The sequence below is a fragment of the Hordeum vulgare genome, chromosome 2H (genome assembly GCF_904849725.1).
Source record: "Hordeum vulgare subsp. vulgare chromosome 2H, MorexV3_pseudomolecules_assembly, whole genome shotgun sequence".
Taxonomy (NCBI): domain Eukaryota; kingdom Viridiplantae; phylum Streptophyta; class Magnoliopsida; order Poales; family Poaceae; genus Hordeum; species Hordeum vulgare.
In genome coordinates, this window is record NC_058519.1 from 660,965,917 (window position 1) to 660,978,247 (window position 12,331).

The 12,331-nt window shown below is 45.9% G+C and overlaps 1 protein-coding gene across 1 annotated transcript; it reads left to right on the forward strand.

Annotated features, from left to right (window-relative positions):
• The first annotated feature begins 8,024 nt into the window (after positions 1–8,024).
• Positions 8,025–12,017, forward strand: LOC123428541 (protein NRT1/ PTR FAMILY 5.10-like). The gene is made up of 3 exons (XM_045112763.1): positions 8,025–8,341; positions 8,430–8,647; positions 10,606–12,017. Exons 1-3 carry the CDS (start codon positions 8,035–8,037, stop codon positions 11,863–11,865), a joined length of 1,785 nt encoding a protein of 594 aa, XP_044968698.1. The 5' UTR covers positions 8,025–8,034; the 3' UTR covers positions 11,866–12,017.
• The last annotated feature ends 314 nt before the right edge of the window (positions 12,018–12,331 follow it).

Here is a 12,331-nt window from a genome sequence, read left to right on the forward strand (position 1 = left end):
TCTACACCACCAATCTCGCTGCTCGGGGAGGTGGTCGTGGCCGTGGTGGCTACAACAACAACGGCTCCCGTGGTGGCTACAACAACAACACCACGGGAGGCCGCTTCCCTGACAACAACCACAACGCACCACGCCAAGGAGGAGACCGCGGTGATCGCGGTGATCGCAAGTTTGAGAACTGTCAAATTTGCAAGGAAAGTGGACATGGGGCATGGCGTTGTGCGAAGCGCTTTGATCGCAACTACAACAACAATGTCCGCAATCCAGCAGGGGGAGGAGGTGCCGGTGGACGTGGACAAAAATCTGCTAATGCTTCCCACTCCTATGGGATAGATACCAACTGGTATCTCGACACTGGTGCAACCGACCATGTCACTGGCGAACTTGAGAAGCTGGTTGTCCACAATCGCTACACCGGCAACGAGCAGATCCACACCGTCGATGGTCAAGGTATGAGCATTGCCCATGTTGGTCATTCAGTTTTATCTACCCCGCATGGTTCCCTCGGCCTTAACAACATCCTCCACTCTCCACAAGCCGAAAAAGCCTTTTTTCCGCCTCGCAAGTCATGCTTGATAACCATGCCTTTCTCGAAGTTTACCCTTAAATTGTTTTTGTTAAGGATCGGGACACTCGGAGAACCATTCTTCAAAGGAAGAGTAAGGGTCGTTTGTTCCCAGTATCTGGTCATCACGAAGCACCACATCCACAAGCTCTTGGCGCTGTCAAACCTTCCACCTCGCGATGGCACAAGCGCTTAGGACATCCACCTTTACCGGTGGTCCGGAAAGTTCTTAGTAATTTTTCTCTCCCAGTGTCAAATAAAAAGGATCACTTGTTAGTTTATGATTCCTGTCAAAATGCCAAGAGCCATCAACTCCCATACTCTCGGTCTAGTAGTGTGTCACATTTTCCTCTAGAACTTGTTTTCTCGGATGTGTGGGGTCCTGGACCCGTTTCTGTTGGCAGACAAAAGTATTATGTGAGTTTTATTGATGATTTTAGTAAGTTCACCTGGATTTACTTGCTCAAAAACAAGTCTGACATCTTTGAGAAATTTCATCTCTTTCAACAACTTGTTGAGCGCCAGTTTGATCGCAAAATTCTAGCCATGCAAACCGACTGGGTGGAGAGTATCAACACCTCAACACCTTCTTTGAGCGCATAGGCATTATCCACCATGTCTCCTGCCCTCACGCTCACCAGCAGAACAGATCCGCTGAACGTAAACACCGACACATTGTCGAAGTTGGTCTTTCCCTCCTTGCTCATGCGTTCATGCCCTTGAAATTTTGGGATGAAGCCTTTACTACTGTTGTGTACCTTATTAAACCTGTCCCAAGCAAAGTCATCCATGACCAAACACCTCTTGCACGCCTCTTTGACATTAAACCCAACTACAATTTCCTTCGTATTTTTGGTTGTGCGGTTTGGCCAAATTTACGTGCTTTCAATAAACAAAAGCTTGAATTTCGGTCTAAGCAATGTGTTTTTTTAGGGTATAGCTCGTTGCATAAAGCTTACAAATGTCTTGATGTGGCCTCTGGTAGGGTTTATGTGTCTCGTGATGTGGTGTTTGATGAGCAAATATTTCCCTTCTCGCAATTACATCCAAATGCTGGTGCCCAACTTCGCAAAGAGCTTATTGTGCTGCCACCACATCTCCTTCCACCATCCCTTCCCTCCCCACGCGGTGGCAATGATACTGATGCTAGCATGAAAATGCCTCATACTACTACACTTGATCATATCTCAGCTGAAAGTGTGCAGCAAAACAGTGCAGAAATCGGTGCAAAAACGGCTGCAAACAGCCATGATTTTATGCTCTCCCACGGTGCCGAAAATCCGGCAGAATCCTCCTCGGGATCGGGCGCAGCAGGCCGCCCTGGCATATTGGGATCCGGCGCGGCAGGCAGATCCCTCTCGGGACTTGCGGCGCCAGGCGGACCAGCAGCAGGCGCGTCTTCCCCGGGATCTGTGGCGCCAGGCGGGCCAGCAGTTGGCGCACTTTCCTCGGGATCCGGCGCGCCGGGGCCTGCTTCGCTACGTGGCGTACCCAACACGACGCCAGGCGGGCGCACGGTTGGCGGCTCCTCGGGCGCGGGGCTGGGTGCGGGGACAGGCGGGTCCCTCGCACGTGACGCTGCGCCAGCCTCGGCCTCCCATGCGCGGTCGCTGTCGGTCACGCCGACCGGCGCTAACTCCCACGATGATGCTGGCGATTCTGGCGCTGACTCCCACGACGACTCCCATGCAGCGCATGCAGCTGTTGATGTTGCCGACGCTGCCGCCGCTGCCTCTCCACAGGAATCTTCCTCGGGATCAGGTTCTGCTTCGTCAAATCGCCTCCAACTGCAGCTCTCACGCCCTGCGCCACCTCCACCTGCGCGTGCTCACACCAGGTCCCAGGGTGGTGTCATCAAACCAAAGGTATATCACGATGGTTGCATTCGTTGGGGTTCTTTTTGTGCCACAGGTGAACCACAAAACGTGACAGAAGCCCTTACCTCACCTCGGTGGAAAGAGGCCATGGATGAGGAGTATGGTGCCCTTATGCAAAACAAGACTTGGCGCCTAGTTCCTCTAGCTCGGGGCAGAAACATCATCGATTGCAAATGGGTGTACAAGGTAAAGAGGAAAGCTGATGGCAGTGTTGATAGGTATAAAGCATGCCTGGTTGCCAAAGGTTTCAAGCAGAGGTATGGGATTGACTATGAGGACACATTTAGTCCTGTAGTTAAGGCTGCTACTATTAGGTTGATCCTTTCTGTTGCAGTCTCTCGAAATTGGTGCATGAGACAATTAGATGTGAAGAATGCGTTTTTGCATGGTGTTCTGGAAGAGGAAGTGTTTATGAGACAACCTCCTGGGTATGAGAGTTCTAACTCACCTAGACATGTGTGTAAACTTGAGAAGGCACTATATGGGCTCAAGCAAGCACCTAGAGCTTGGTACTCTCGGTTGTCCTCAAAGTTGCAATCCCTTGGTTTTGCTCCATCCAAAGGAGATACCTCACTTTTATTCTACCATAAGCATGGTGTTACTATTTTTATGCTAATTTATGTTGATGACATCATAGTTGCAAGCTCCTCTCCCCGAGCGGTTGAGGCTCTCTTGAAGGATCTTGGCAAGGAATTTGCACTCAAGGATCTTGGAGATTTGCATTTCTTCCTTGGCATTGAGGTAAAACAAGTACATACTGGAATTCTTTTGTCCCAAGAAAAGTATGTGCAGGAAATCCTTCAACGCATAGGGCTGATGGGTTGCAAACCCTCTCCCACACCATTGTCTACCTCTGAAAAATTGTCTCTTTATGATGGGGAAGTGTTAGGAGCAGAGGATTCGACAAAGTATAGAAGTATTGTAGGAGCATTACAATACTTGACCCTTATCAGGCCTGATATTTCATATTCAGTTAATAAAGTATGCCAGTTTTTGCATGCTCCCACTAGTGTGCATTGGACTGCAGTAAAAAGAATACTGAGATATCTGCAGGGAACAAAAAGTCATGGACTTAAGATTAGCAAAACTGATTCTATGCTAGTAAGTGCATTCTCAGATGCAGACTGGGCTGGATGTCCTGATGATAGGAGATCTACTGGAGGCTTTGCTGTGTTTCTTGGAGGCAACCTTGTTTCATGGAGTGCTCGCAAGCAACCTACAGTTTCCAGGTCAAGCACTGAGGCTGAGTATAAAGCCTTAGCAAATGCAGCTGCTGAAATTATTTGGGTTCAGAAATTGTTGACTGAACTAGGTATACGCCATCCAAAGGCAGCCTCGCTATGGTGTGATAATCTTGGTGCTACCTACATGTCTGCTAACCCTGTTTTTCATGCTAGAACGAAGCACATTGAAATTGATTATCATTTTGTTCGTGAACGAGTGGCAGACAAGTTGTTGAACATCAGGTTTGTACCAACTGGTGATCAAGTTGCAGATGGCTTCACTAAGCCACTCACCATTCGGCAGCTAGGAGCATTTAGAAACAATCTCAACCTAGATAGTTGTGATTAAGGGGGAGTGTTAAAAGGTGTAACATATATCCGTGTAATATAAACGGTATATGATTGTGTTTAAGTTAGTTGTTGGAGATATGACTTGTATAGCAATCCAACAACTAATCTTGTAGATCTTTGTAACAACCTGGCCGGTGGCCTATATTAACACGTAAAGCGCCCCTGCAAGATGCAAACGTTTATCTCCTATTTTCAACAGTACTTTCCTGTGGACTGGCAATACAACAATGCTTCTTAGGTTTATCACTTCTCCCTGGGGTAACCATTCTAATTAAATCTATGCTTCCAGCGTGTTTAATATATGTTACGATACAATGAAGCCGATGCATCCTACTCCCTCTGTTCCTAAATATTAGTCTTTTAAGAAATTCCACTAAGGGACCATGTACCAAGCAAAATGAGTGAATCTACATTCTAAAATATGTCTATATACATTCTATGTAGTCCTCTAGTAAATCTTTAGAAAGACTTATATTTAGAAACGGAGAGAGTAGTAGCCATCCTTCCTACTTTTATGTATTACATGCATCTCTGTATGGTATAGTGAATTTTGCTTTATGCATTGTAAGTGTATATGCTTATTTACTTATAAAATCATATTGATGGAATCATTAGCAGACATATTTGTTTCAACCACTACTATTATGTGCTTCAATCAGTATCGGTGTTGTTCCTATTCGAAAAACTTTATGGTACATACATTTTGCACATTTTATTGTATCAACTATCAGTGTGTGCTTTCTTCTTTCTCACTAAATGCTTCTAATCTACATACACATGCACCTGATTCCAAATGAGCTTCGTCGTTGTCCACAAGATGCCTTACAATGACGTTGAGTGTGCTATAACTGAGACAAACTCTAAGTTGTCGGTTGTATAACGGTTGTCCATGACTAGCTTGTAAAAAGTGTTGTTGTTAGTGACAAAGCTATAGCAGCGAGTTACGTCTAAGGCTGAGCTAGCTTGAACAATAAATTCTTAAATTTTTTAATACTTTGTAGAAAGGAATTACAAGTGATCTTGATACTAGGCCTAGGGCTATATGCCTATAGCCCTAGTTGCCCCAGGCTTGTGCCCGTCACTGATTGTTGTAATAGTATTCGGTTTAATTGCAAAAGGAATTGTTATATTTTTTGCTTATCTTGTGAAACAAATTTAAGGCTTAATAACTTTTGTTGTGCTTACTAATGATTACTTTGCGAAGCAGATGTTTCCACACATTACAAAAAAAATGCTTCCTTTGCACAAAAAATATAACATAGATTAAATCTTTCCTCTGAACAATATTTTTTTATCAGTTTGGAGTGTTTCCATGGCACAACAACAATGTAGTCTTTGCATAAAAATGCGTCTTGGAAAACATAGGTACTGTGCTAGATGCACATTATCTCCCGTATGCTTCCAACGGTTAAAAGGAATGTTTCCATGTCAAAAAGATGCACATTTTCTTTTGTAAATATGGATAACAAATTGTTTGGAAGCAATCCTCAGAAGCACAATCTTCAAAAGCAGGAAAGAAATCATAACGATAATTAGCATAATTCTTGGAAGCATAATTTTCGGAAGCAGGAAACAAACAAATGCTAGCCATAATTACTGGAAACCGACCAGGCCCATCCACGGAGGAAAATAAATGCACCAGTAATTAAGTCTACAATCCATCAATCACGTCTGGAAGTTTACTAGATAATCTAACGACCAGCGTGCATTTGATCCAAAGGCCTTGGCCTAGTCTGATACATGTGAAGTAGTCTGATCCCTAGTGATGGCCTTCATGTTACATCCAATTTATGACAACCCAACGAGTATTTCAAATTTGTTTGGAAACCGTTTAGGTGGTATTCATCATCAGTTGAAGGGCCAAGTTCGTGTGTCAGTTTGTGTCATTCTGTTGGCAATAAGGAATTGTGTGAACCAATAGGTTTTTAACAGATCATCTATTATTTTAACTAGCAAAATGGCACGTGCGTTGCCACGAAAGAAAAAAAACATAATCTTCAATGATGGTGACCATATTATGTTCACATATCATCGTTTGATTTTAAAATTTTGTGCATAAATGCAAGAAAATGTATCTTCTTTTAAATTATTCACAAGTTGAAGCAATCTTTACATTTTCAAAAAATATATATCATGGTTGTCAAAAATCTTGATAACTCAAAGATTTATTCTGAATTTCAAGATTTTTTATAAAACATACAATAATAATTTGATCCATCCAACAGTTAATTTTTCAAAATTCATACAGGTATATTGTCATAAAGACTTAGAAGCATTAATGTTTAACTACATACATTAGATCTTTCGTGAACAATTTTACAAATATGGGAACAATTTTAAAATCGAGAACATTTTTTACAATTTACAAACATTTACTAAAAATCGTAAATATTTTTTATATTTCGAACGGGTTTAAATATTTTCTTTTGAATTGGCGACCAATTCAAAAAAAGATGAACATAATTTTTGATGTTGGCGGATTTTATTGTAAATTCACAAACATTTTTTGAAACGCATGAAGTTTTTCAGAATTAAAAACATTTTTATAAATCAGTAATATATTTTTTAAATTCATGGACATTGTTTTGGAATTTGCAAAAAAATACAAAAAACCGGCGTTTTTTTTAATCCACAAACCTTTTTATTTTTTCGTCAGCATTTTAATTCAAAATTCCTATTTTTAATATGCCAAAGTTTTTTTAATTCTAAATTATAAATAAAAACAGAAACTATCAAAACAGGCATTAGCTATTTTTAAAATTTTAAGACATTTTTTAATGCATTAAAAAAATTGAATTAGAAAGCATTTTGTTAAATGCCTTTAATAATTTTTAATACATGGAATTGTATTTGAAATCATGGACTTTTCTTATTGTATAAACATTTTTCTAAAATTGCAAACATTTTATTGTATATGCGAGCATTTTTTACAAAACTCTGAGCAGTTTTTGAAGTCACAAACATTTTATTTTTGTAAATATGTTGATTTATAATTTTCAGTTTATTAAAAATTTAAAGATTATTTGAAGTTCTAAATTATTTATAATACAAAAATTAAATCGGAATTGAAAATAAATAAATAAACGGAACTGAAAGCAGGCCCCTGTGCATGGGCCGGCCCATAGGTGTGCTGGATATTCTCCCAACATGCAGAGCGTAATATAGGAGGTTTTTACATGGGCCGGCCCAGTCCAAGATTTTGTGCTTTGTGAAACGTTTTTTATTAATTACCGGTGGCATAGTGAGTAATTTATGCAAACTTTAAGGGTAATTTTCATGACAGACGACCAGAAACCGTATTTGCTTTATTATTAGGGAGAGATTGCTTGCAGGTTATTTACAAAGCTACAATTTCAATTTTTATGTGGTCATCATTGGAGCATGTTGACGTGCAGCGGAAAACGATTACGCAGGATTTATTCGACCAGTTTGACTGTCGAGCAACTCGTGGATTGAACGGGTGGGCTTCGTACTATGATCATTATGTTATCTTTTTTTGTGTGTTTTGTCAGATACTCGGTGATAGAAATTTGTTCTGCGTTTAATAAACAAGGTGTGCTTCGGTACACCCCCAAACGTATAAAAAAGAACGTATACTTATCTTTTATTGTATACTACAGGCCGTCATATATATGTAATACGAGATGGGTATATATATGACTGTCTAATGTATAATAATGTGCAATACGACGTGAGTATACTATTCTTCTTCTAAGTTTTGTGGGCATGTACCGAAACAAAAATGTTAATAAAATCATTGGGTGCATCTCATGATGTAGAGGCCCGGGTACTCGTTAGAAAGAAAGGAAGAATCATTTGACGAGTTCTCCACGCCCATAACAAGCATCCAAAAGAGACTACTTAACTCGAGGCGAATCTAGTCGATCGGTTGGCAGTTTGGGATGGACACGTCTGACTGACTGGATCACAGTGACAGCAGCAACAAATATCTTGCTCTATTCCAAGCACGGGTGCAACGAGGCGCCGCGACTAGTGACCTGTCGGACACACACATCACATGTGGAGCAGAACGGGGCGAGACAACAGCATAAGGCTAAGCGGTCGCCGGCCCACACACACGCACACATGCGCCTTGACAGATCCCCAGCCCGCCCGCCCGCCAGCCAGCCTAGAGCAGAGGACAAAACCAGTCGAGAACAGAGGAGAGAGGCAGGTGGCGGCCATGGCGGACGCGGAGGCCCCCTTCCTCCAGCCCGCTGAAGACGACGAGGAGGCGGCGCCGCTGGCCGGCGTCTCCGACTTCCGCGGCCGCCCCGTGCGCCGTGGCGGGTCCGGCGGGTGGCGCTCGGCCCTCTTCGTCTGCGGTACGCGCTCTGTCTTCCCCTGCTCGTTGGTCGAGTAGCAGTCTTGTTGAGATCGATCCGCATCCGGCATGCATGGGTTTGATTTCAGTGGTGGAGATCGCCGGCAGCTTCGCCTTCTTCGGCGTGTCGTCGAACCTCATCACGTACCTGACGGGGCCGCTGGGCCACTCCAACGCCGCCGCGGCCGCCGCCGTCAACGCATGGTCGGGGACGGCCTGCCTCATGCCGCTGCTCGGCGCCTTCGTCGCCGACTCCTGGCTCGGCCGCTACCGCTCCATCATCCTCGCCTGCACACTCTACGTCCTGGTACGCTAATTTTTTTCCCTCATTTTGCTTCTCTGTTTGCTCCACCATCATCATCATCATCATGCTAAATGCCATCACTATCACATCGTGAGACACGCGGTTGTAAAATAAGATGGATCTGGTCGTCGCCCTGCTAATGCTAGGCTGGAAATTGTCCCTGAGTCGTGTGGGATCATCCAACTAGGCTAGGTCCATTTCAAAGAATCAGCAGCGATGTTGACTTTGGGCAATGCAGTACTGGAGTAGTACTGTACTGTAGCAAAATTCTGATATTTAATTTCTAACATTTCTACAACCACTTATATTGGACACGATAGTGCCTTTTCTAAAACATGTTTGATACTTTATTCATTTTTCTTTTTTAGATATATATAATATTCTTTCTGAACTATGTATATTTTAAGACAGAGGGAGTACTTGTCGTGGTTGTACTTGAACACCAGTGGTATCCATCGCGATGAACGTTTCTGAGAGCAACTGAGTAATTAGTAGGAGCATCTATAACCATGGTTTCCTAATTCGAGCCTTGAAATGTATGTAGACGCGTTCGGACGTGTCCACGGTTCTCAAATTTGCTCGTCGCATCAGAGTCTTTTATATTTGAACCACTAAATCCATACAAAGTATGCAAAAAATAAAATATCCCACGTACTATGTATTATCCTAGTTTTCGTCGTCGAAAGTGTATCCGACATCGATGCTAGGCGCGTGGGAGGCCTTCGGCTCTTCATCCTCCTCGAGCTCATCCTGGTCGGTGAGCATATGCGCCTCCTCCGCTGCCTACTCTGCATTCATCTCCTGTCGGCGACGCCAAAAGGATGGTGTTAAGGATGGCCTGATGCTCCGCACGCAGATCTGCGTCACCAGAGTCCTCAATGTACTCCTTCGGCGCTCCTCCTCCTCCTCCCCCTCCTCCGGATCCTTTACATCCGGAGGTAGCCCCACGGCGATCCGGGCTTTACGCCTTGCCCGGACCTGATCAAGGGGATTTACCCGACGCTCCCTTGTTAGAAAGTGGCGGCAACAAGGGCCATGGTGATGCCGGAGAGCGTGAGAGAGCATAGGAGACGAGGCGGGCAGGCTTGGGTGGTGGCGCAAATAGGGAGGAGGTGGATGTAGCAAAATTTGGATTTTTAATTTCGAACATTTCTACAACTACTTATATTCGACACACTACTGCCTTTTCTAGAACATGTTTGATACTTTATTCTATTAGTTCTTAAATTTGCTCGTTCACATCTGAATTTTTCATATTTAAACCCCTAGATTCATACAAAACATGTAGAAAATTAAAAAATCCTATGTACTAGGTACTATCTTAGTTTTTGTCGTCGGACATGTCCCTGACATCGATGTTGGGCGAGTGGGAGGGCTCCAACTCATCATCCTCCTCCTCGAACTCATCCTGGTAGGCGAGCATATTTGCCTCCTCCGTTGCCTGCTCTGGATCCATCTCACAACGCCATCCGGCCCCATAGCCGACTCCAAAAGGATGGAATTGAGGATGGCCTACTGCTTCGTGCGCAGATCCATGTCATCAGTGTCCCCAACGTACGGTACTCCTTGGGCTCCTCCTCCTCCTCCTCCTCCTCTGAGCAATGAGCGACCAATGACCCGACGGGCCGCTCAGATGTTTGGCCGGTTTGGGCGCCCTGCTGTAGATGCCCTAATGTAGTATATTGTTGTGTTAACCGTGAGTCATTTCTTTGGTCAACAAAGTGCATAAGTTACCTGGGTCAACTTGTCAGTTTGACGAAAAACTAGTTTAATTCTTGGTGTGAAACAAGATTTTTATGTTTAGTTTCTCCCTCGACATTAACCAACTTCCAATATGGTTTTAAAACTATATATAGGCCGGAAAAAGAAAAAGAATTCCTATAGTTTGGGTTTGCCTATTAAACGCTTAGAAAAACAGCACTAACCAAATTAATAAACAAAAAATGTTTGCATTGATGCAGGGTTACGGCATGATCACTCTCGTGTCCACGCTCTCGGCGCGGGACACCCATTCCTCTTCCCGCCCTTCGTCGCTGCAGGTGGCCTTCTTCTACGCCTCGCTCTACCTCATTCCTCTCGCGCAGGGGGCCGACAAGCCATGCGGCCTAGCCTTCGCCGCCGACCAGTTCGACGCCGACCACCCCAGGGAGCGCGCGTCCCGCAGCTCCCTCTTCAACTGGTGGTACTTCTCCATGGCCATCGGCATCTCCGTCGCCGTCGCCGCAGTCAGCTACATCCAGGAGAACGTCGGTTGGGGGATCGGCTTCGGCATGCTCTGCGCCATTATGTTTTGCGCCTTCGCCGTCTTCCTCTCCGGCACGCCCACTTACCGCATGTATGCGCCCACCCCGGGCGCCGAGAGCCCCTTCGCCCGCCTCGGCCGCAGCCTCGTGGCGCTCGCGAGGAGCTCGAGCTTCTTCCGTACTACAAAAGGATGCCAGGACGAGGATGGCACGGCCAAGTCGGAGGAGGCGCGCGGCGTGCTGCGGCTGCTGCCGATCTGGGCGGCGTGCCTGGCGTACGGCGTGGCGTACGCGCAGATCATGACGCTCTTCAACAAGCAGGGCCGCACCCTGGACCGGCATGTCTTCGGCGGCCTGGAGCTGCCACCGGCGGCGCTCCAGACGATGGGGCCGGCGAGCATCCTGCTGTTCGTCCCCATCTACGACCGCGTGCTGGTGCCGGCCCTGGGACGCGCGACGGGCAGGCCGTCGGGGCTGACTCTGCTCCAGCGCGTGGGCGTGGGCATGGTGGTGTCAATGAGCGCGGTGATCGTGGCGGCACTGGTGGAGGCCCGGCGGCTGGAGACGGCGCGGGAGCACGGGCTGGTGGACGACGCCGGCGCGACGGTGCCGATGAGCTGGGCGTGGCTGGTGCCGCAGTACGCGATGATGGGCGTGGCGGACGTGCTGACGGTGGTGGGCTTGCAGGAGTTCTTCTACGACCAGATGCCCCGCGAGCTGCGCAGCCTCGGCCTGGCGCTCTACTTCAGCGTGATGGGCATCGGTGGGTTCATCAGCAGCGCCCTCATCTCCTTCATCGACCGTGTCACCAGGACCGGCGGCGGCGACGGCTGGTTCGCCGACAACCTCAACCGCGCGCACCTGGACTACTTCTACTGGTTGCTCGCCGGCCTCTCTGCCGCCGAGCTCGTGCTCTTCGTGTGGCTCGCCAGCTCGTACACGTACAACAACAACCACAAGAGGATTCAGCAGCACTGAGTGATCACCGGCAGGACCAGTCGAGGTTGTGTGCAGAAATGGGTCCATATTGTTCAGTACGTAGGTAGGAAACACGAAATCTGCTAGTAGTATTAAGCGGATGGCATTTGTAATTGACGAATGTTATAAAAGAATAGTGAGCCGAATGGAAATTGATGGCTTTGCTCTCTGCTACCACCAGCAGCTAGCTTGAGTGCTCAATGCATCTTATCTGGTAGGAGTACTACAATTCTTTATGCTCAAGGCCTCCTCTGTTTGTTTGATTTGGGCTGGATTCTGAATTGGTGTCTACTGTGTCGACGCCACCAATCAGTCTTGTGTTCTTGATCGAGATTGTTCAACCTGGTGAAATATTGTTTGTATTTATGGGTTTGGTAAAATCATGTTGTCACATCTTCGCTGGCGTCCAACCATCTCAAGATTGAGTATACTGACTCTGTTTGTGCTCTGTTTCAACCAAGTTGTT